Source organism: Acanthochromis polyacanthus, chromosome 15, assembly GCF_021347895.1.
Source record: "Acanthochromis polyacanthus isolate Apoly-LR-REF ecotype Palm Island chromosome 15, KAUST_Apoly_ChrSc, whole genome shotgun sequence".
NCBI lineage: Eukaryota > Metazoa > Chordata > Actinopteri > Pomacentridae > Acanthochromis > Acanthochromis polyacanthus.
In genome coordinates, this window is record NC_067127.1 from 13,885,124 (window position 1) to 13,910,308 (window position 25,185).

The 25,185-nt window shown below is 38.0% G+C and overlaps 1 protein-coding gene across 1 annotated transcript in view; it reads right to left on the reverse strand.

Annotated features, from left to right (window-relative positions):
- The window catches only part of wdr27 (WD repeat domain 27), a 47,745-nt gene that overhangs the window by 1,337 nt on the left and 21,223 nt on the right, over positions 1-25,185 (reverse strand). The window contains exons 15-17 of the mRNA XM_051960116.1: positions 23,824-23,921; positions 16,790-16,892; positions 10,390-10,488 (exon numbers count right to left, since the gene is read on the reverse strand). Coding sequence (XP_051816076.1) covers positions 10,390-10,488; positions 16,790-16,892; positions 23,824-23,921 — 300 coding nt within the window. The remainder of the gene's footprint in view (positions 1-10,389; positions 10,489-16,789; positions 16,893-23,823; positions 23,922-25,185) is intronic.

The window sequence follows — 25,185 nt, forward strand, 5'->3', positions numbered from 1 at the left end:
TCTCATCTCTTTCTATTAGCCAGCAGAACAGATGAGGGTGAGGAAGCATTACCTCAACACTTTGACACCCAATCAGCAGCAATAGTACTGGGAAACTCTCTACTGGAGGTTTAGAACCAGGCTTACGAAACATATTCATAGCTGCAGCTGCTCTCAACAGAATATACGATATGACAGAACAATCATAATTCAAGAAATTCTCAAATGGCTATCTTTTCATTCTGTGTTCAAGCATATGTGAAACCATTTCAAATCTACTTCAAAGTCTTAAAGGACTTCCTAAATCCTAGATGATGACAAGTGAAGAAAAAGCAACAAATTGCAAGTGGGGATGCATGGGTGAACGTCCATGCTTTGATCAATATAATTTATGGTTATTCTTGAGATGTTAAGTGGTTGTAAAAACAGAATATTTTTTAACAACAGGAACTTTGGAAAACAACAAATTTGCCAAGAGGAGACAAAAACCACATTTAGCACAACAATAGATAATTTTTTCCCATGCAGTAAAGCATTTCTGAGCAGGAGAACTAATCTTTTACCAGTAAGCAGATGCCTGTGCTGGGAGTCACAAAGCTGAGGGTGGATGACTCAAACATACTAAAGTGAGATGGATTTAATCTTACTTTGACGAGTGAAAGTTTCAACCTTTCTTTTATAGACACAGAGAGGAAGAGTCGTGTCCGATGCCCAAGGATGGAAGTATACAAGAGTATATATATATATATATATATATATATATATATATTTAAGAGCAGCCCTGCAAGCAACAACACGTTAAGTCTACAAAAGCATGTCTTTCTACGGATAGTTTGACAGCTCATTTCACTATCTCTTCCATGTTCAAGAATCTTCTTTCACCATGGCCTCTTGCTCAATGACCTTAATCAACAATAGCCAAGCTGTCTGGGTCCTGCCCTCAGGACTGCTCAAGAAGCTACTTAAAACTTTAAAGGGTCAGAGAGCAGCTCCATTAGCAACTGCAGCTCTCTTCATCAACTGTCATCCAAAACCATTATCACCAATGTAAAACACCCATGTAAACATGCAGTGTAGAGGTGAAGCCACACTGCAGAGTTTCTCAAAAAATAAATAAATAAAAAAATAAAATATATATATATATATATATATATATATATATATATATATACACTGACAGTCATTAAAAACTTTGAGACCATATTTTTCAACATAATTTTTATTTTGAAGCCCGAAACTGGATTTTCATGTTGTTCATGTGATAGACGCGGCATGATGCTGTTCACTGGACTAACAATGGTGGCCTTTTTTGGGCCTTTATATAGGCCTTCAAAATCTATTCTCAAATTGTGCAGATACTCACTGAGTATTGCTTGGTGTGTATTTGGTTCACTTTTGCAAAGTGACCAACCGATGTGCAATGAATCATGACAACATTATCTGAACTACCAGGGCACTAGATCATCAGTAAATCCACAATGAATAATTACAATCCCCCTACAAGTAGAATTCTGCGTACATTTCTACTTCAAAGTTTCTATTGACTGTCAGTATATATATATATATATATATATATATATATATATATATATGTGTGTGTGTGTGTGTGTGTGTGTGTGTGTGTGTGTGTGTGTGTGCCACATGTTACACTTGCAGCAAACTAAACCAGCACATTCCATCTCTGCAACCTTCAACCTTTGTCTAATGAAGCTGAAAAAGCAAAAGTGATGAGGACTGACAGTTTTGGGTGAACCTTTGTGGTCAGAAGTTAGAACTTGTTGTGAGCTGATTCGCTGTAGACATGCAGAATGGGGTCATGGCGGGCCAGAGCAAGTGAGTTATTTGGTTTTCCTCAAAACCCCACTTCTAAGAAACACAGTTTTTATGAGTCTGATCTCAGCCGAAAGATTTACTTGCCCTGTCAGACATCCTTATGCAGCTCTGAAACTGTTACTGTATAGAATTTCAGTGCCTACACAAACATATGTTGTACAGTTTTCTTTCTTTTTTCAATATGACCTGTAGTTAGCTTAAAGACATGGTGAATGCACAAGAAACTATTCTGGAAATGTGGACTGCTTCTTCTTCTGTGATTTCTGTTTTCATATTTACTATATAAAAGTCTCATTCAAAACATTTTAGGAATTCAGAGTAAAATCAGATTGAGATTGAGGTGCTTCATCACACATGTTAAATATTGTAAGATCTTGTCAGGAAAGTATGCTCAATACCACAAAAAATGACTACAAATCAATACTTCAAAGCAGGAATACAAAGGAAGATTAAAAATGCAATGTGGATTAGATTTTCAATGGTGAACACCTAACACTGAAATACTGGCATTCTAGATAGCAGAAATTGTCTGTCTGGTATGAACAAAAGTCAAAGCTTTGAAAACATGGGGAAAAATGCGTTTTTCCTCTCAAAGGATATCATACATCATCTGTAGAGCAGAAATTTCACCTATGCCAGCATACCAAGATGTTCTGTACTGAACATGCTGAGAGGGGAAGGAAGACATGAGGGATGGGAGAAGGAGCAGACGGTCACTATGGTTATTTCTGGGACAAGTTTATATCGATATGGGGTCAATAAAAGAAATGTATAGTCTGTAGCTTGTGGTGAAAAATTGGTAGCAGCTTGTATGTATGTATGTATGTATGTATAGGATCACACTGAGATCTTTTTAACCTCCTATCAATCATTTATTTATCGAGACAAGGATAGGCCCATTTGCGTGAATAGAAGGAATCACAGCTTCCATGTGTTTGTGCTTGTGAATGAGATGATTGATACCGCTCACATCTGTATGATCAGTATGTAGCTGGTGTTAGCAGCCGGTTAGCTTTGTTTGGCATGAAGACTGGAAATAGAAGCAGACAGGCAGGCTGCAATACCAGCACCTTAAAAACTTTAAATACAATATGCTTGCTTTTCTTTCTTACGCATCAGCAATAGGATAGAAATCAATTTGAGGTGCGTTTAAAGTGTTCAATCACAAACCCCCATGTAGGTTTCACTTACTAAAGATGAAAGCTATTTACCAATTGTGTAAATGCACATCTGTATATCTCTGTCCATCTTAATCTGGGTATTCAGGGACAGGAAGGTTAGCATTTGTAACCAACACCGCAGCCAACTCAGAAAATTCTGTCTGCTATGTGTGAAAGGTTTTGATACTTAAAAATGCTTCTTGTGACTTTGCAACTTCCTGTTCATTGCAGTTCCAGCTGTGCTGAACACAGGCCAGTTGATTCCAGGGAGGCCGTCTCTGTTCAGTCTGTGTCTCACTCTGATGTGACATTCTGGAGCGGAAAGCAGAGTCCACCTCTGTGTTTGCTGTCTGGCCACTACAGTAAGAAGAGAGCGTTTTCACTCCCTGGGGTCAGGCAAAGAGGAAACCAAGAGATAAAATACTACGAAAAGGACTCAGAAGCAGAGAAGGACTGCTAATCTGCACATTCTTCAACGTCCAGAATGCCCAGTGGACTTGAACAGTCAAAGACTGTCAAAGCTGTTGACCTAAGGCAAGCTGCACCAGTAGTCGCTGTAATAATAGACATTTCTACTTATAGTTGACCTGCTAAATAGCTTTATTGGGCTGAAATGCTCAGATCTTATATGGCTATATTGTGCCACTGCAAACTTCTTTTTTTTTTTTTTTTTTAACCAGTGGCAGGTATTGGTTTCCCTTTGTGAGTCTGTTTTTGTAGTATGTTTTGTCTATTTTGCGGGGGCACTGTTGCTGCATCCTGGGCTTAGCGCTGCCCAAGACAACGGTGATTGGTTTAACAAAATACAAACAAGCTGGAATATTTTTGACTGTCTTTATGTATGTCTGTGGAATTGTTTTTGTCAATGGAACAGGGTCACAACCATATAAGATACTGTCACAAAACTTGACAGTCACACAGTTGAGATCAGAATCAAGACTGATTTCAAAGATGGATATAGGCCAACCTAAAAATACTGACTACTTGTGTAATCATGAAATAGTAACAATGACTAATGAGTCCTCATGGATTAGAGCGTCAGCATATTGCCAAATCATTGTTCGGAGTTTTTAGTACTTTATGTTATATTGAACACTTTTCCTGTTTTGGACCTGCAACTCATTTTATTGGTCAATTAACATGCAAAGCACAAAACAGGTACACTGCATATTGATGAACTCTTTCATGCATGTTGTACAAAAATTGTTTTCAAAATGTTAGGTTAAACAATTTTGGAATTATGATGATCTACTATTTAGTTTTCTGCATTATCTGTTATTACTTTCATTCCATGCTGGAAATTTTGTCAGTAAAAGAAGGTCTTGAAGAAGAATCGGGAAGATGTTCACAATATGGTGAGAAAAAATTCAGAAAATTTGTATTAAGTAGGGGAAATAAAGTGCATAGCTTTGGCTATGTGTTATCACTGATCCAGTTACTGTTTTACTCCCCATAGCTATGAAATGCTAAGTTAAAAAGAAAAACAGTGTCATAATGCATCATTTGAGTAAAACAGAATGTGTATTTTATATCGATAATTTCTGTGAAGATTATGCTGTGCCAGAGGAAAAGGATTAAGGATACAAAATATACATGTACTTTACCCAATTTGGATAATTGTGGGTTTGATTTACTCAAGCATAATACACATATTTGTTTATTAAGTGGTTAGAAATAATAGGAAAATGCATAGATCTGTGTTAAGGTAACACAGACTCATTGCCTTTACTGTATGTAGACTGATCATGGTTATCACTGTCTGCAGTTGTACCCCAAAGGTCCAGTCAGGATTTTGAGACAACCAAGCCAGGAAGCATATCGTGTTGTTAGCTGCATCTTAGAATTGTTTTCACGATAAATTATTAATCAACAATTGAAGTTGTCAGAATATGTCTATGCTAGGTTCTCCGAGTCCATGGTGGTATCTTTAAATATCTGAATTTACCAACTGAGAGTGCCTACCCTGCTGACATAACATTTAATTTGGCTTAAAAAAAGAGAAAAGCAAGAATTATTTGTACTGGAGAAGCAGAAAAGTATTTTAACAATTAACTGATTTGTCACCAGCTATTTTTTCCACTGATCAAATAATCAAATTACCTAATCATCACAGCTTTAAATGTGTCGGTTGCACTGTGCTGCACCCCAAGGGTCAAACTCCAGAGCTTCTTTAATGTCCCAGTCCATCCCTGCTAAGGAGTTTAAATAACCAATGCCAAATGGCCACAAATAAAATAATACAGTAAAACGGCCTATTGGGACGCCAGCTGCATTTTTTGCCTGCCTGCAAAGAGCAAAGATGATATGAGCTGACATATGGAGACAAGAGTAGCCCTGAGCATGAAAGCCGCTGAGATGATTCACTCGTTGTTCATCTTCGATTGGACGATAATACATGTTAAGTTTTACAGACAGCTGCTTGTGTCAGTACGAGGTCACGGTCCTGCACTCCCTCCAACACATGAAGTGCAAATGAGATCCAAAGTACTTGAGAGAAAAAGTTCAGAGACTCCTCACTTAGTCCAAAAACTGAAAGAGAAGACAGCGTTTCATAGGCCCTATTTCATTCTGTCCCTATTGTTAAAATAAAAACAGTTCTAATTAGTTTTTTATTTTGTGTGTTGTTCCAACAAACACACACATGTATGTGCTTAAAACTAAATAGGTAGTTCAGTGTCTTGCTCAAGGGTACGTTCACTGAAACAAACAAGCTTGTTACACAACAGGAAAGTTGATACGAGAATGGTTTTAACTAAAAACAGTTGTTAATTTAACATCTTTTCAGACTTCTAACATTGTTGTTTGGTCATTTTCTCATGTTAAATTGTAAACGCCTTTGACATTGAGGCAATTTTATTGATGAACAGATTTTTTTTGTGAATTAAGCCAAAATAAACTCCATGTTGTTTGTCATAAAGTAATATTTTGTTGACTGATTTATGGTTTGTCAGATTGCAAAGCTCCAATGTCCTACTTTGACTTACATATTTATGTTTGTCTGATCTTTGTTTAGCCATAAAAATGTCATTAAAATTTAGTTTCTTACATAAAAAAGCTGGCCTTGACGAAGAATTAGTTAAATTTGGCAACACATTAACAAACAAGACATTAACATGAGCATTAAGAGAATGGAGATAGAGACAGGTTTTGGATATTAAATAAAATAAAGATAATCAGGAGGATAATTTTCTGACCTTCAAAAGAACTCATCTTCACTAATATGCAAGATCTGGCAAGTACTATGAGGACATTTCCACTGCTGATGTGGAACGATGTAATTGGACCTATCAGCAGCTTGGGATGAGACAGGACAGAGCTCTGAATAACCCAAATAGAGGAAAGCGTCATGAAGTCTGTTTCTTTGGACTGACCTAGTAACCTGTTCCTCTAAGTCACTGTTGTTTTGCCCCTGGCAACCACATTCTTTTTTGCTTTTATGTATTATCCCAAAGCTCTTAAATTGAAGAATCCTTGGAGGAGGTACCTGCGGATACAGTACAACTGGCTGGTTTTCAGGCACTAGAAACAGTTTCAGTTGCCTATGTCAACTGTAATCTCAGTGTATGTCCAACTAGCACAGGCAGCAACACTCTGCTACAAGTGTGAAAATACTTTTGGACAAATTTTCAAGTCGACTTTTATGGTAGAACATTTAAGTCCAACACAGTGAAGCTTGCAAAACTTTACAGAGGCATGCCATGTAAAATGTGAAATCCCGCAAGGTTTTACAAGACAACAAAGTGAAGTGACAATAAAAAGCTGGGACCTCTTATTACAGACTAAAGTACTGGAATAAACCTGAGGGAATGAACCCCAGAGGTAGATATGCCTGCTGATGGTCTTTTTAAGTATGAGGGTGGAAAACATGAGTGAAAAATGAGTGGAAAATATGCATTGCATTATCTGTCTGCGTCTTGCATCAGAAGGTTCTCACAGCAGTGAATATGTACAACATCTGGACCTCAAATTTAGCTAAATAGCAAGGTGAGCACAGGTTGGGAACATTTTTTGCCAACATTTTTCATAGGAGAAAGCACAGGCTCAGGAAATAGAGCAATGTTACCATTGTATCACAAGGCTGTGGTGTCAGTTCTTCAAGACAGACTGGTCATTTCCCAGGGCTTTTTGAACTTCCAATCATGTTTTATGCCTTTCTTTAGTGGCCAAAAAAAAAAGCGAAAGCGGGGGGGAAAAAATGAAGAAAGATATGTATGTATCAATCCCAGTCTGATGAATTGAATCAAGTTTAACTGAAACTGCCCAAGCAACACGAACTGCAGTTTTCTGTAGCTCTCAACCTGTGTATAGAGGTGCAACTTGTACATTTTCAGCAATACGTAATATGCTTCTCATATATTTATATGAGCATAGTTCTAAAGGCTTAAAACGAACCATCTGCCTCACAAGTGAGCAAACGGCATCCACCGATAAAAAGCCTGTGACAAAATTTTGGAAAATGCTAGTAAGTGGGCCTTGAGGAACCAAAGAATGAATAATGAATCACTACCAAGAACAGTCATAAAAGTGCTATGGATGGAATCATAACATTTACTGAGCTTGCATGTCAAGAGATTCATCTCCAACGACAACTGAGAAAACTGCCTCCCCTGACTGTTTTTGTTAAACCACCCTGAAAAGATCTACGAAGAATGCACATGGATGTCCACAGCTGTGTGGTAACTGAACAGACATAATTGCTTGACAAACACTGCAGAAGATGACATGCCAACACAGGACACGTGTAATGGGAAACTGCAATTCAGTGCACTGAACTCTACCAAAATGTAACAAAACAGGCAGAAATGACTAACCTCATCCACAAAGAACAGATCAGGTACTTAACTAAATATTTAGATGCCACAGCTCCAGTGCATGTCAGCATAAAGATACAGTAACTCTTCCACCAGCTTTTCACCTTGTTTGAACCAAGATAATCCCACGTGGCCATGTTGATTTTCATGGTGGGAAGACTTGCCGTGGTTCTTTATTTAGCGAGCTCTCCAACTTTTGTCACGCATTTGAGCATTTTACTACTTGTCCTTGCAGGTTTTTCTATTCTCAGAAGGCCAGTGACACAAATCGGAGAATTGGAACCAGCACAGGCCAAGAACAGATGATGGCATTTAAAAAAGTCCACTCTGACACATGATGCATACAGTAAAGAGTGTATAGAAATCTCTCTCTTTTTTTTAGTAAAATGAAGTGTTTACGGTGAAAAAAATCGAGCATTCAGCCCAAAATTTTAAGTTATGGTATTACTGTAATACTACGCTACATATTCACATTTGTATTCTTATCTATCATATACATTTTCACTAATCTATTCAAATACAATAAAGGCTCAGACTATTGTGCCAATATTCCTTAATTTTTTTTGAGTTTCTGCTTTGACCGCATGTCCCATCAAATAAAACAGAATGTGCAGAATACTGATGTGGAGCAAGCATGCTCTGACTGATGAAGTGTGTCTTCAAACTCTGCAGATCACTGTAATTCAGCCAGTTAATGGCCATGGACCAGACTTTCCACTTTCAAACTCTGAAATCTGAATGTATCATTGTGCTGCATCGTTGAGCTGAATGGAGTTACACAGATGGACATGTAGATCTAAAACATGTGCCTGGAGTCGAAAAGACAGTCAACAAGTCTCATGAGGCATCTAGCAGAGATTGTGATATTATATCTTAAAATGTTTCTTTTGCAATTCCACTTGCTTTGAACAGTTCCAAAGGAAATCCATTAAAACACTAAAAACATTTGTAGGGGAAACTGTTTCTCTCTAAAAATGCTCCAGAGTTTTATAAGAGACATTGAAAGGATCCTGGTATAAAGCAGCATTGCAAACTTAGATATCAAATTTTCTCGTAATAGCAATTAAAGGCAAAGTATTCTCTGGTTTTCTTAGGAGAGACTCCCTAAACTCCCCCGCTCCTTAAATGAATGTCTGCCAGTTTAGACTGATAGCAGAACAAACTAATTATGGAGACAGTCTGAAATAAAGAGATCACAGCACAAAACTGAAGCCCACAAAGCATTGTTATATGACACTCACACAACACCATAGATATTGAATTTTGTTTCTACTGCATCCCTTTAGACAAAATCCAGCAAAACAGTGCAAGAAAAATGTGATAAGAGTCAACAGAAAAGGCAGGAAGCAACTCTGTATCTGAATAAGCACAAACTTGTACGCATTATGTTAAATGTGGGACTGTGCAGCCAGTCCCAACCCTGCAGTCAGACAGTCATACAATTGGATCAGCACAGTAGACAAAGCAAAGCCACTCGATCCCACAGGGTTATGGCACAGAAGAGCGGTACTCATTATCTGATTGGACTATAAACTGGCCACCGCTGGTTACACCCGCAGAGCGATTGTGGGATATTCAATTTAAAAGAAAATGCTAATGTTCCAGGATGCTAACCTCTAGAAAAAGGCTTATTGTTTCAGTGGTGTTTGAATTCAAGCAGCATTTTTATTGGGTTTATACACACTGAAATTCTAAGGTGGTAAAACTTTTATAGAGAATAAATTGTTAGTAATTTCAACATCCTATGCGGTGTGTATGATACCTACAGCGAAACAAATATATGTTGCTCACAAGTACACCCTGAACCTTTGAATGGTCTCAGTAAACTTTGCTATGTAACCTCAGCCTGAGGATATCATTCCTTCTCTACAAATACCTAGAGTGCAGAACAAGAAGAGATGGTGCAGATGTGTTCAACCAACTAACTGTTTGCCATTATTATCAAGGTTGTTAAGTTTTAAACCAGGCAGTATAAACTTTTTAATCACATCAGTACTTTCATCTGTTATTTATCAGAAGATGCTTGAGGCGCTTACATTGTGTCCTGTGTACTTACTTTGGAGATGATGTGTATTTTACATAATACATTAGAATGTCACATCTCATCTTTGTTTTTTAACATTTGTCATTCATACCCGTTTCAGATGTTTCAGATGAACAACTCTATTTGTAACAAAATAAAATGTCAGGAAGCTGTTGAGGATGCAACAAAAAAAACGCTGAAAAAAAAGATGAGAGTCAGTTATTTGTATGCTGCATTAAGCAGGCCTTGCGTACCCGGAAATATTTAAGAGTTGGAGTGGACGCACAATCAGGAGTGCAGAGGAGAGTAAACCCTGGGGTGTTTGTGCAGAGATAACATAGGTTAACATCTGGAAAGCAAAAGCAGCCTGTGCTTTTACGTTGACTGTGGTTGTCAGGATGTGAAAGTAAAAATCTGCTCAATTAAAACTCTGCTCAGTAGCTTATAAAGCGCTAAAGACATATTTGACTGATTCAGATTATGGGATTGTTCAGCTGTGTGAGATGGGACATTAAAGGCATGTTAGAGTGGTAACAAAAGAAAAGAACAATCATGAAGGCAGAGTGCAAAGACAGATTCTTACCTCTGGTTTGGCAGGGTGGAAAGCCACACTGAGCACTGTGTCTGAGTGTTTTGGAAGTTTGTGGAGGTAGGTGCTGCTACGGATGTCATACACGTAGGCCTGAAATGAATGAGATACAGGAATATAAGCATGAAATGTAATTATTAGTATTTCCAGTCTTTTCACAAAAAAATTTTGCAAGACATTTTCTGTGACATAAGTCTGGTATGACCGATGGGAATCACGACCTAGACAGACATCACATTATTTGTGTATCTTGCATTTGGGACCTTGAATGGATTCCAGATTTGATTTTGAGGTCAAAAACCATGACTACGTACACATACACCACCCTCAGATTTACGTAAGCAGAGTAACCTGCACATAATCAACATTTCAAGTAAAGTAACACGAAGAAAAACACATTTTGAGCAGAGAGAGATTTTAAACGAACAATGTTTCTAAATTGTTATGAAAACCAACTTGCACACATTGAAACTGGCTTGAATGTTTAGTCACAGTAAACATTAAATCATCCACTAATTCAGCCAGTAACGACACCACAACTGTGGGGCCAAAATGAACCACCTCCAGCAAAGCTCTGTTTGGAAAATCCTGAAATATAATAAGTCTCCTTGTTCTCATCACCAAGCCACAGTGAGATTTGAAAAACTCCAGAAACAATAGACATGTTTACTTCAGCCTAATTAAAATCATTATAACTACTGAGTCACGCTACCAAATCTGATTGAACAAAAATGAAACACCACGAATCCTACAACCATTCAAAGCTCTGCAACCTTCAAAAATGGTGGCGAGCTGTTTTATAATAACAGATACAGTCTGGTCTCAGTGGAGAGGAGTAACATTTCCGAAATCCTGTAAATCGGATTATCAAGATATGATGACCAAGGTACGCACTACATCGGCTATTTTACAGCCAAAAAGTTAGCATATTAGTACTTTCTGATGGACAAATTGTAGTCTGAGAGCAGATATTATTCATTTCCATCTCCTTTTTCTCTTCTATTTTATACAATAATTCAAAGACAGAAGAGTTCCAGAAGCTTACTTATGCATTTGGCAAATCTACTCACATACTTTGATGTATCTTATGTGTTGCTCTGTTTCCCGCATGTGATAAAAAGTGGTTTATGCTTAAGTATAGCTACTGTTGGATGTCTCAGACCAGCCACTATTTGTAACATCGCAGTTATTACCATTGTTAAAACTAATTAATATAATATACAATAATAGCATTTAAGAGATCAGGTCACTTATATTGCTTTGTTGTCTAACTACATTTCAGTCGTGATTTTATCTGGCTTTGTTTTTTTGTATTCAGGAAACTACGTGCTGTCTTCACCAACCTGACACTATTCAGGGCACGTTCAAAACCCTGCAACTTTTTGAGTGCTTCAGGGAGTAAACTGTGACCCTGCTGTTCTGACTCCTCCTGCTCCCTAAACATAATCTCAGCGGCCATCTGTTGTAAAGATCTCACAGCTTGCTCACAGCAAAAGACAAGAATGTCAAAATTACTTTCCAGAATATGTCAGCAGTTTTCAAGACATTCTACTCTTTCTCAGAATTTTCCATGGCTAGATTAAGGGGTCTAAAAATTGTAGGTTTATTGGATTTTCCAGGATGAGTGGGAACCCTGAGCCATGCAGTGATGTAAAGACATGATGCATCTATCTAAAGGCTGGCTGACAATAACATGCAATGTTTCTTGAAAAAGAAACACTTAAGAGCTGCAGTATAACTGCATTAAAGGTTGATGGAAAGACGCAAGCACACACAAACAGATGAAGATTTGCTTTACGAATCATTTCAAGTTTCAAGGAAAACTTTGTGCTTATCTTGATTGGAGATCTGGCACACATACTGGCTACAAGGGACCATTTTCATACACATACAGTTAGCATACATTCAGCTAGTACTGATTGTTTGGTATTAAAAAAGAAGCATTCAGTCTAACCATCTTAATAATACTTACACATACTGTAAATATCATCACACCGATTAAACTTGTCTTGATGATCATCAGGGGTTTAAAACTACACTCACACCTCACAGGTGTGCCATATCAAGATGCTGATTAGACACCATGATTAGTGCACAGGTGTGCCTTAGACTGCCCACAATAAAAGGCCAATAAAAGGTCTGAAATGGGCAGTCTAAGGCACACCTGTGCACTAATCATGGTGTCTAATCAGCATCTTGATATGGCACACCTGTGAAGTGGGATGGATTATCTCAGCAAAGGAGAAGTGCTCACTATCACAGATTTAGACAGATTTGTGAACAATATTTGAGAGAAATGGTGATATTGTGTATGTGGAAAAAGTTTTAGATCTTTGAGTTCATCTCATAAAAAATGGGAGCAAAAACAAAAGTGTTGTGTTTATATTTCTGTTGAGTGTATTTTCAGAGATTGACTAGACAGTGAAACTTGGCTCTGGTCGATATCAGACAAATAAATCATGCAACATCTGTGCCAGAATTGTTTTTCCCAACTGCTGTACTAAACCTAAATGACTCTAGAGATAAGCTCATTCGTGTGATGAAACTGTGTTTTTTTAAAAATGAAAATAATCTAAACATGGCTGTTTTCTGCTGTTTTTGAATAACTGTATGCACTACAGTCATTAAACAGTGTTTAGAGGGATAGAGGGATGCTGGATACAGTTTTTCAGCTTGTTTTTTTTTAATACTAAAAAATTAAAAAAAAAAAGTTTAAAACATCTAAATATACACATTAAAAACTGCTGTAATGCTCATACCAATGCATGTTATACAAATACCATACACAATATTAAGCACAAGAAAATCAAGCGGACATTGATACTGATCACTAATCCCTTGAATTTACATTCCTGTTATATTTTTGCTTTGGGTAGTTAAAGCCCTTTTTTGTCATCCTTGCAGGAGTTAAGTAGGTGTGGATTTCACACTTGACCTTGGTTGGCTAAAAACACCTCTGCTTCATGCGTGTGTAGACCTCTTCAATCAACACTTAAATTGAAATCTAATAACAGATACGTGGCTTTGTTATCAGCTTGTTAGCACAGTTTTTCTCTGTATATGATCAGTAAGTTTTCAGACAAATTTGTTTGCTTCTGTGCCATGAGCACAGATAAAAACAGATGTGGGGATGTTTGTTACCAGATGACGACTCATCAGATTCCTGCAGCTGTTTTGCATTATGTTTCCCAGGAAAAAAAAAAGCTTCAACCAAGTTCTGTCAAAAGGTCTATGAGTAGAGTGACTCCTGTCCAAGGCACATGAAGTGTGTGGTGCCTGAAAGGGAATTAGGTCCTTGGAAGAAAAAAGTTCTTTTAGGAATACTTAAATATCACGTGGATCCACCGATGTGTCAGTTTATATCAACAGCAACTGAAATAGAGAGCAGGGGGAATAGAGAACTGAATGACCAGACATATGTCTTGATTAACAAATTCAAAAACAAAGCTGTTATCTCCTAAATCATGAATTCAATGTCAGCAGATAAGAAGGGGAAATAAGGAGAGAGGAAATACTACATATTTTAACTGCACTGTATATATAACAGGTTAACATCAAGCACACTGAAATTATATTCCACTTAGATTGCTTTTGGCCTGTGTTTTTTGGAAAATGTGTAATATGATCTAGGGAGTCTTGTTTAGAGTATTCAGCTTCTTTTTTTCCATGATTGCTTTTTGATATATTAAGACAAGTACAAATGTGTCTGGCTTATAGAAGTCTCAAGACAGCTACAAATAAATACGATGTAGCTCACTACCGTATACTCTCCCAATTTCCAAGAAATGCTGGAAATGTCCGATCTCGACAGAGATGCTCTCAAATGTCCGTGCCGTGCTGAGTCCCCGTAATTAATAATAACCAGCAGCATGCATATATTATTCCACTGCTTTCAACAAGCACGTACACCAGAAGAAAAAAGAGATGGATAAGGAAAAGGGAGGCTGTCTTCTGAAAATGTCTTGAAAGCAAGTATAAGGCACAGTCTGGAAAAGCAATTAAACAGTTGTGCCTCAACATGACTGTTGAATTTGACTTCTTGGAAAAAGGCTCGAATCCAAGAAATAATCTCAGAGTCAAGCACAAACAGTCCTTATGTTAAATGAAGGTAAAACTGATAAAGATACACTGCTGTTTTCCTGCTATTTTTCACCTTTACTAGGTCAAGTAAGTCACAGTTTTAACTTGTGTGATTGGGGTCAGTAGCTGATATAAGAGTGCAGAGAATTCCAGCCCTTGGGAGCCACACAAAAGAAAGCACTGGCATCTCTGCTGGTGAGTTTAAAGTCTGGAGCAGAAAGTATATTTGAGAGGAGAAGAATCAAACGGAGCAGGGAGGTGAGCAGATATGGAAGAGATTTTGGGGGATAAAAAGAGGTGAGATCATGCCGGGCTTTGAATGTGAAGATGAAAAAGTCAATCCTGTAGGTCACAGTGAGCCAGTGGAGCTGAATGAGCAGGGGTATTATGTGGTCAGTGGATTTGGAAGCAATCTTGTGGAATCATTCAGTCATAAACTTTTGCAACTTTGTGCCTCTCACTGCTCTGAATTCATAAAATCAAACACAGAATGAACAAACAACATGGTGGACATTGCAGCCTCCTTAGGGACGCTATATTTCAAGATGTTCATTCCAGCAATAAAATCACGCTTTTAACCCTTCTTATGACTCTTGATAGTCAGCAGCCACAGATCATGTGACACAAGTATTTACAGAATCAGAATCAGAATCAGAATCACTTTATTCATCCCCGAAGGGAAATTCAGTTGTCAGGGTTCTTATCTGTTTAATTTTGAATTGAATAGCCTGACTGCTGATGGCAAGAAAGATTTCCTAAATCTTTCGGTCTTGCAGCGCAGGGATAGGAGCCGTCCACTGATTATGATGATGATACAGTTCTACAATTCTTCAGGTACACAATGTGAATACAACAATATACAACGCCCATATCAGGAAAGTATATTTACAAGTTTAAAAGTACCCACGAGATGAAAACATGATGTAGGCCCAATTCAGGCCATTTAAATGTTAAACATCAGAGCTGAAGATCTATTATATAGTACTAATAGTAGGGGAGGAAATTTTTCATGGACTCTCCCCGTCTATGAAAGGAGAGGAGTTAACTGTAGGAAAGAAACTAGAATCACTCCGTCGATAAAATTGGATTAAGATCGAGAACTTGATGCAAATCATTCTGTTTTACAGTGTTTATGGTGTGTATTCAGTATGTCTCTCCTGTCAGTATCTGCCTGATGATGTCACCTTCCCTTTAATTCGCTTTTCAAACCTATATATTTCAGAACAGAGGCTGACTTGTGTTTCTTGTCAGTGTAGTTTCTGATACTGGCGCAGTCATTCCTGCACGCTCTGCTGATCTCAGTTTGAGATTTGGTTGGCGACCACATGATAGATCCTTCTAAAATACTTTGTCACAGGCATTCCTGCATGCGCACAACATGTACAATCATACATCTTTACAACCATATATACACATTTCTGGCCTTTGGGGAAAAAATACTTTAGAGCTGAGACCACTGTCTTTGAACAGTGTGTTCAAAGACCACATTAATGGCTTCCATGGATATCTCCATAAAGCCAGCAGGTGTTTTGAAACAGTTCCGTATAGCCAATGTAGACTAAACTAAAACAAAAAATGAACACTATTTTTGCCCATTTCTAGCAAGAACAAGTCCAGGAACAGGCTGGATGCTCAAAGCTTGGGTTGTATTTCAAAAACTCAAAGTTGTTTTTTAATACCTTCTGTCCACTTGATTATCAACCGTTAATACTGTACATACTGTATATATGCACTAGCAGTCAAAAGTTTGGAAAAACCGTCTCCTTTATTGTTTTTCTTTATTTTTGTGATTATATACATTGTAGATTCTCACTGAAGGCATCAAAACTATGAATGAACACATACTGAATGATGTAGCAAACAAAAAAAGTGTAAAACAGGTCAAAACATGTTTCATATTTTAGATTCTTCAAAATAGCCACCCTTTGCTTTGATTACTGGTTTGCACACTCTTGATATTCTCTTGATGAGAAAACTTTTTGTTTTCTGCATAATTCCATATGTGTTCATCCATAGTTTTGATGTCTTCAGTGAGAATCTACAATGAAGACATCAAAACAAATAAAGAAAAAACATTAAATGTGTGTCCAAACTTTTGACAGGCAGTGTTCATATCACACAGTACCGCTTCAATGGATAGCCTCCCTTACTGCTTCCTCACCTCATTACATTCAGCATGAATAGAAATAATATTATCATGGTACTCTTATCAAATTGTGCTTACAAAAACTGAACATATGAGATGCTATTAAAGTGTTGAGAGAAAAGAAAAATGTACACACTGTAGAGGGAAACGCAGGGTATCACAACTTACACAGTTGTCCTCAGAGCCCGATGCTATGAATTGGCCACACGGTGAGATGGCTGAAGAGCAAGGATGGCAGCGATTTACATGGTTCTCATAGCGACGTACACACCTGCAGAGGAGATGTACACAGTGAGCAGAACCTGATGTGAAGGAGAGCCTCAGTGAAAGACTGGTGATGTAAATTATGTCATAATACAATCTCAATAGTTTTGCGAAGTCCTGTCGGATTAGATCAATATACGCGTCTCATTGCAATGGTCAGTTAAGTCTGCATAATATGCGTAGTTTATATAAAATAATGCTTAGTCCAGTCGAAATTAATTCATCTTGAGCTCTGCCGAGTAAGACTGAGATAGAAAGGGACATGTTTGATAAAACATTTTATACATCTGCTGGAGAAGTGACATATCCTTGGAGTTAATGGTGTTTCTCATGAGTGCAGCCATTTTTATGTGGAAATGATCAATTGAAGGTGCAACACATCAGTTTACAAAACAGAAGGAGAAGGCCACTCTGCAGGTTTTGCGTTTTACTAACATTTGAACCAACCGAGCACAAGGAGTTGAGCATGACTCAAGTAAAACACAGGAAAGAGAGAGCAGTAAATGACGAATGGCCCCCTCATGCAACTTTTGAGTTGTTTCATTTGGTTTTGCAACAGCATGTAATGTCTTTACAATACCACTAACAGCTCACTAAGCTCGGGTCTCTATATGGGCTGGCATGTTGGCAGGCCAGTGCTCTGACAAAATCTGGTGAGAGCATGTCTTTGACATTCACATGCTAATGTCATTAAGCTGGAGTAAAAGTAGGTCATATTCACTGGTGACCATGAAGAAACTTGATCTACTCGGTACCAGTGAGTTCTTAAAACCTACATGGGGTGGATACAAGGGCACACGCTATAATAATAAAATGCAAGTTCATGCAAAAGCTAAGCAGTAACTACAGACTTTATGGAGCTTAGAATGTTAAATTGTTTGACTGTGTTAGAGAAGTACTGATTCAGTTTTGTCGCATTTTTTCTTTTCTTTTCAGAATTTTTACCTTTTTTTATTCAATTGGATTCAATGATATTAATTTATTATGTGATGGGTCTGTGTCATTTTTCCATCATAATTTGACTATGCTATTGAAACACCCTTCAAAAGAGAAAGGCATAAAATTTTGCTGCAAGTGAATACCAGCTGAAAAAAACAGCCACCTGACCGAGCAGTAATAAACACACAAACAAACAAATGCACTCTATTACATGTCTTACATGGTACTAAGACTTAATTAGGGATGATCAGCTTTATTTGTAAATAGTGAAAGCAGAAGCTCACAAAAGAAAACTGGTTATGATTGACAGTGTAGACAGTCAGATGGGACATATACAAGCAACAAGACAAACACTACAAGACAGCTCATACACACGTGGACAAAATTGTTGGTACCCCTCAGTTAAAGAAGGAAAAACCCACAATTCTCACTGAAATCACTTGAAACTCACAAAAGTAACCATAAATAAAAATTTATTGAAAATTAAATAATCAAAAACAGCCATCACTTTTGAATTGTTGATTAACATAATTATTTAAAAAAACAAACTAATGAAACAGGCCTGGACAAAAATGATGGTACCTCTATAAAAGATTGAAAACTATTTGACCAGAGTGACATGATTAACTCAGGTGTGTCATTTAATTGACATCACAGGTGTTTCCAAACTCATAATCAGTCAGTCTGCCTATTTAAAGGGAGACAAGTAGTCACCCTGCTGTTTGGTGAAAAGGTGTGTACCACACTGAACATGGACAACAGAAAGCGAAGGAGAGAATTGTCCCAGGACATCCGAAAAAAATTATAGACAAACATCTTAAAGGTAAAGGCTATAAGACCATCTCTAAACAGCTTGAAGTTCCTGTGACAACAGTGGCTCATATTATTCAGAAGTTCAAGACCCACGGGACAGTAGCCAACCTCCCTGGACGTGGCCGCAAGAGGAAAATTGATGACAAATTGAAGAGACGGATCGTTGGAATTGTATCCAAAGAGCCCAGAGCAACCTCCAAAGAAATTAAAGGTGAACTCCAAGGCCAAGGTACATCAGTGTCAGATCGCACCATTCGTCGTTGTTTGAGCCAAAGTGGACTTCATGGGAGACGACCAAGGAGGACACCACTGCTGAAAAAAACTCATAAAAAAGCCAGACTGGAATTTGCAAAAATGCATGTTGACAAGCCACAAAGCTTCTGGGAGAATGTCCTTTGGACAGATGAGACCAAACTGGAGCTTTTTGGTAAGGCACATCAACTCTATGTTCATAGACTCAAAAACCAAGCATACGAAGAAAAGAACACTGTCCCTACGGTGAAACATGGAGGAGGCTCAGTAATGTTTTGGGGCTGCTTTGCTGCATCTGGCACAGGGTGTCTTGAAAGTGTGCAAGGTACGATGAAATCTGAAGACTATCAAGGCATTCTGGAGAGAAATGTGCTGCCTAGTGTCAGAAAGCTTGGTCTCAGTCGCAGGTCATGGGTCTTCCAACAGGACAACCATCCAAAACACACAGCCAAAAACACCCAAGAATGGCTGAGAGAAAAGCGTTGGACTATTCTAAAGTGGCCTTCTATGAGCCCAGATCTGAATCCCATTGAACATATGTGGAAGGAGCTGAAACATGCCATTTGGAGAAGACACCCATCAAGCCTGAGACAACTGGAGCTGTTTGCTCATGAGGAGTGGGCCAAAATACCTGTTGACAGCTGCAGAACGCTCATTGACAAATACAGAAATCGTTTAATTGCAGTGATTGCCTCAAAAGGTTGTGCAACAAAATATTAAGTTATGGGTACCATCATTTTTGTCCAGCCCTATTTCATTAGTTTGTTTTTTTAAATAATTATGTTAATCAACAATTCAAAAGTGATGGCTGATTTTGATTATTTAATTTTCAATAAATTTTTATTTATTGTTACTTTTGTGAGTTTCAAGTGATTTCAGTGAGAATTGTGGGTTTTTCCTTCTTTAACTGAGGGGTACCAACAATTTTGTCCACGTGTGTAAGTTGGGCTTTGGAGACTGTCTGCAATTGCAAACAAACAAAAGAAATATATATATATATATTTAAATGTTTTAAATAATTTGACATAAAATATGGATCTCATTTCTCATTTAAATGCACAGCAAAATGAGAAGTACCCTGTTTCTAAAGCACCATACATCTGAAAATTTCCATCTCCCACAAAGCTGACACAATATGTCACTATTACATTAATAAAAAAAAACTACTTCAACAGGTCAGAGTAAACACTCATCTGGTTTTCTAGGTCAGAATGTGGATCAAATGTTTTGACTAAAGAGGAGAAGATGCTGGCATGAGCTTCACACACATACATTCTCTGTGTTTAGTGAGCGATGACAAACCGGCATTTTGCTGATGACTAACGCAGACTGCAGTGGAGGGTCTGATCCTCTTGAGTGGGAGCCTATACAGTTACTGAATGCACCTGGGTATTCAGTGTCAGCCATCAAGCTAATCAGCAGGCTAATCATAGCATATTACTTCCTGCCAGTATATTTCAGCATATTTAACTGAATCTCGGCATATCAGGTGAAAGCTTGCTTGTCTCCTGTAGTATTTGATATAGTTTAATATAAATACATTATGCATGAATTTTCTTTCACAGAGAATATTGCCCCACATTCATTTCTTAAATGATGGAAAGTTGATCTGATTTAGGCGGAATACCTCACAGAACTAAAGAGAAACAGATCACCATCTGTTCTCTATCTTTAGAATCACCATCTGACCGGGTCTGATTTTAAAACCATGCTAAATGCTGGTGTGCAGACATCTAAAGTGGAATGCTCTGCACTTAAACACATCATTTCAAAATACAAGTGGTAAGGTAAGGGTGTTAGCTTTGAAAAAATAAACTTCAAACCAGTCGAGCGGTTCTGTCAGTGGAGCTGAGTCTATTAACTGCCCCGTGCAAGGCAGTGATCCTCACCAGTGTTTATTGACAACAATGGTCATAAAATAACTCAAGTCATGACAGATTTTGCAACAATCTCACCAAAATTTAGCTGTAAACTAATCATGACTGCTTATTTAATCAGTCAGATTTGATAAGATAAGATAAGATAAGATAAGATAGACTTTATTGATCTCACAAAGGAGAAATTTACTGTTACAGGGCTCTTTAGGAACAAAAAACAGAGGAGTGCAAAAAGTCACGAAGGTGCAATTGTTAGTGACTGCCTGATCTCATGGATTTACAGATTAACCTTGATCCCTGCCTGTCAACCAAACTTACATGCATTTATGTATTACTGAAAAGGCATAAAGTTCCATTTGCATCAAGTTTCTTTCTGCCTGATTTAACATCCTTACAACTGTTATGTCCATTAACAACATTATCTTTATGTATCTCAATATATCTTGGAAGTTCACGCAACATTTAAATGGTCAGTTTAGAAAAAAAAACTGTCTTCTCTCATATGGGTTTACTTCTAACATCAGTATATTACAATAGGAAAATGCAATTTTGTTTGTGATGATCAAATAAGTTAAAAAAAAAATCATATTTTAAAAAATGTAACAGCAATGTGTTTCCTGGGAAGCACTCCAGTCTTTACTGCTAATGCACTTAATACATCATGAGGAAATATTGATGAACGTAAAACCAAGGACCGTTTTTTTCTGCCATTTGTTCCAAACCTCACATAAAAAGAAATACATCCACTTAGGAGTGCTGCAACTCATTTCACCAAGATTACTAGCTACTCGGAAAATGAAACTCGAAGCACTGACAAAAATGCAAATAAAAAAGCTCTACATATTCTTTTCATACATCCATAAGTTTCACCTCAAGGGAACTGCATCTGCTGAGCTTAGTAACAGCTCTGAGAACCAGAAGTTGACCTGGAAACGAGGCACAAATATTTATCAGACGGCAATAAGGGTTTGATGGAGTCTGCATGGGATAGGGAGTTAAACATGGAGGCAGTCTCAGACATGAAAGAATGAAATACCCAATAATGCCTTCTACCGGGCCAAAAAGAACATTCTGAGGTCTGAAAGGGCCTACTTAAATTATCAGCCTTATATGGATTTCTGCTTCTCAAACCCAAATAAAAGCTTCCTACGTTGGAAACTGACCAATTGCCAACTCACTCATCAGCTGAGGAATGTCTGTGTGAGAAAATGTTGATGTAATTTGAGTATAAGGTCATTTTTCACTCTCAAAAATATCAGGCGAATTTTAAAAAGTAATAGTTGTAAATGGATATTTTTCACTTGTACATACAGAGGTGACTGAAAGTTTGCGAACCCTTTAGAATTATTATAAATATGCTTCATTATTATCAGATTTTCTCCAGAAAATACACAAATGATTTTGCTTGATCATTTATGTACATGTGACCCAAAACTCCCGATCTGACTGTGATAAGTATTCTTTAACCTTTGCTATTAGTATCTGTTAAATGCAACTAAACAATTCTGGGAACTTTTGATCTGTCCTGCACAGTGGCTGAGAGGAATTTCATCCCATTTTTCTGTAGTCTACAGTTTCAACTCTGAAATGTCGGTGGGTTTCCTCACATGAACTCCACAGTTCAGGTCCTTTCACAACATTTGGATGAAGGTCAAGACTTTAACTCACCAATTCCAAAACATTACCTTTATTCTTCTTCTACTCTTCTCTGAAGAATGACTTGTGTGCTTAAGATCTCTGTCTGCTTGCATCACCTACTTTGAGGTTCAGTTCATGGACAGATGTCCTGACATTTTATTTCAGAATTCACTGGTATATTTCAAAATTCATTGTTCCATGAATGACTATGAGCTGTCCTGACACAGATGCAGAAAAACAGGTCCAGACCATGATACCACCACCATGAGTCACAGATGGGATAAGGTTCTTAGACTCGGAGGCAGAATTTTCCTTTCTCCAAACATAATATTTATCATTTAAAATGCTCTATTTTGGTCTTATCTGTACACAAAACATTTTTTCCCCCAACTGCCTTCTGATTTGTCCCCATGTTATTTAGCTAATTGCATTTGGACAGGAATGTTCTTTTTGGAGTGCTCTAGCTTTCCCCTTGTAACTATGCCAATCACACCACCGATGTTCAGAGTTCTACTGATGGTGGACTCTTGAACATTAACATGAGTTTATGAAAGAGAGGCATTTAAGAGCTTAAAAGTTGCCTCGGGCGCTTTTGTGATTTCGCCGACTATTACATGCCTTGTTCCAGGAGAAATCTTTGTTGGTCATCCACTTCTGGGGAAGGTAATGCTCTTGAATTCCCTCCATCTGTACACAGTCTATCCTGACTGCATTGGTGGAGACTACAGTCTTTAGAGGTTGTTTTATGTAAACTTCTACAGCGTTATGAGCGTCAACAACTCTTTTTCTAGGGTCTACAGAAATCTCCTTTGATCGTACTATGATCCATTTCAACAAACACGTGCTGTGGAGATCAAACTTTGATAAATCCCTTTAAAGGAAACAGGGATCTATCACACGACTGTCACGTTATGGATTGAAAAAACCTGATTCTAAGTTTACCCTTAAATTAACAGCTAATCCTGCTGGTTCACATACTTTTGGCACTCACAGATATGCAATACTGGATCGTTTTCCTCAAAAGGTAAAGCTACCCTATAGCAGAGGAGGCCTCAATGCAGGTAAAGTGGCCTGCTATAGAGGTTGAATTTACATGTTACAAATGATAAAGTCAGGGCAAAGCATTTTTTTAACAATTAAGAAGGAATTTCAGAATTGTATGGCAGTTCTTCTAGACATCAACATAAGTCAAAGTCCAAAGTGTCGGCATAAAAGGTAAATGTGTCAGGTATCAGTGTTTTCTTGGTTTGTCGTCATAATGTCAAGCTGCCAGACAGTACTCTAATGTCATCAATTCTGCGCTCAGGGGTTTGAAAATGATGCCACATAAATGCCACAATAGCATCTTTCTTTCTTGATTTTCATACTAAAAGCCATTTGGTAAAACAATCCCATGAAACATATTGTGTTAATACAAACCTAAGTGTGCGAAGGTCCCAAATCTTCACACCATCTGTGACTGCACTTGTGAGGAAGAGGTTGTAGGAATCTGGAGCCTGCGTGCTGAACGCGGATCCCTTTAAAATATACACAATAAAAACTGCTTAGTCAGCACATGCTTGACTGAAAATGGTTGTAAATCAGCTGCTCTTATTGTCCAGTGCTGGGAAATGCTGTTGCTGTGTATCCTGTGCTGGCAAATAACTTTCATATTATTATTCCAGATTTAGCATTTATCGAACCTAACAGCAGGGGGTGACCTTAAAAAAAAGCATTAACACATTGAGGCAGGAAAGAAACAGGAATAAAAGTTTTGTTGTTAGCTCCTTTCTGTGTCCGTCCTTTATGTTCCACACTCAGGTAGGCCCCTGGTAAAGTTTCCACTGTGCATAAATACATAAATTACAAATCGGCCTTTCAAATTCAGTTATCAGATGATATAGTCAAACGTGACTGAGAGAGACAGAAAAACAAAGCAAGTAAGAGAGAAAGAGCAGCGGTGGGGGTGTTTTTTGTTTAGATTTCCATTAAGAGTGTGAGAAAGGGAGTCTGAGAGGGCATTTCCAGTTCCATTTTCCGAGAAGTCCTGTGCTCTGATGAGTTCCAGGTGAAGTTTGCAAAGGAGACGATGGAAATTTGAAGTGGGAAAAGCTGCTTCTCGTGCTGCAGTTCCTGATGTTTGGTCCACCACGGGATGAGAAAGCAACAGGGAAGAGTGATGTTATGGGTGCAGTCGCCAGACTTCGGGGAATCCCTCTGATCTGCAGACACAAACCCTACAGCACCCAAAAGCCCTCGGGCACCCAGGCGGAGAACCTCACATTGACGCAATAGTCAAGCTGAAACAACACACCACAGGCTTTTCAAAACGTATAGCACACAATAGCTGGCGTGACAAAGAACACGCAACCTTGGTCTGAAGGAATATAGCCAGCTGTGTGCAAGAGTGAATCTCAGTGGAATGGGGTAATGCATCTAATCCATGCCACTAGCTGTGGTGTATCTAGCTAATCCAGGCTGGTCCGAGTGTCAAGTATGTAAAGGTCAACATGCAGAAGTGACTAAACTCAATACCCAAGGGTCACAGAGTACAAGGCGCCCTCACACACAAATACACACTTGTCTGTATTCTATCAGCTTACACAAGCATCTGTAGGATGGGTAATCATTTCCATCAGCTTTATGATGAAAATTAATGGTTTTATTGCTATTACAAAACTGGCAACGGCTAATATATGTGCAGAAACCAGATGCTTCATTTCAACGTAAAATGTAATGGCAGAGATGTAAATCGTATGCAGAAACACGGACTTGAATGTATGATTTTTATAGCTCCATTTT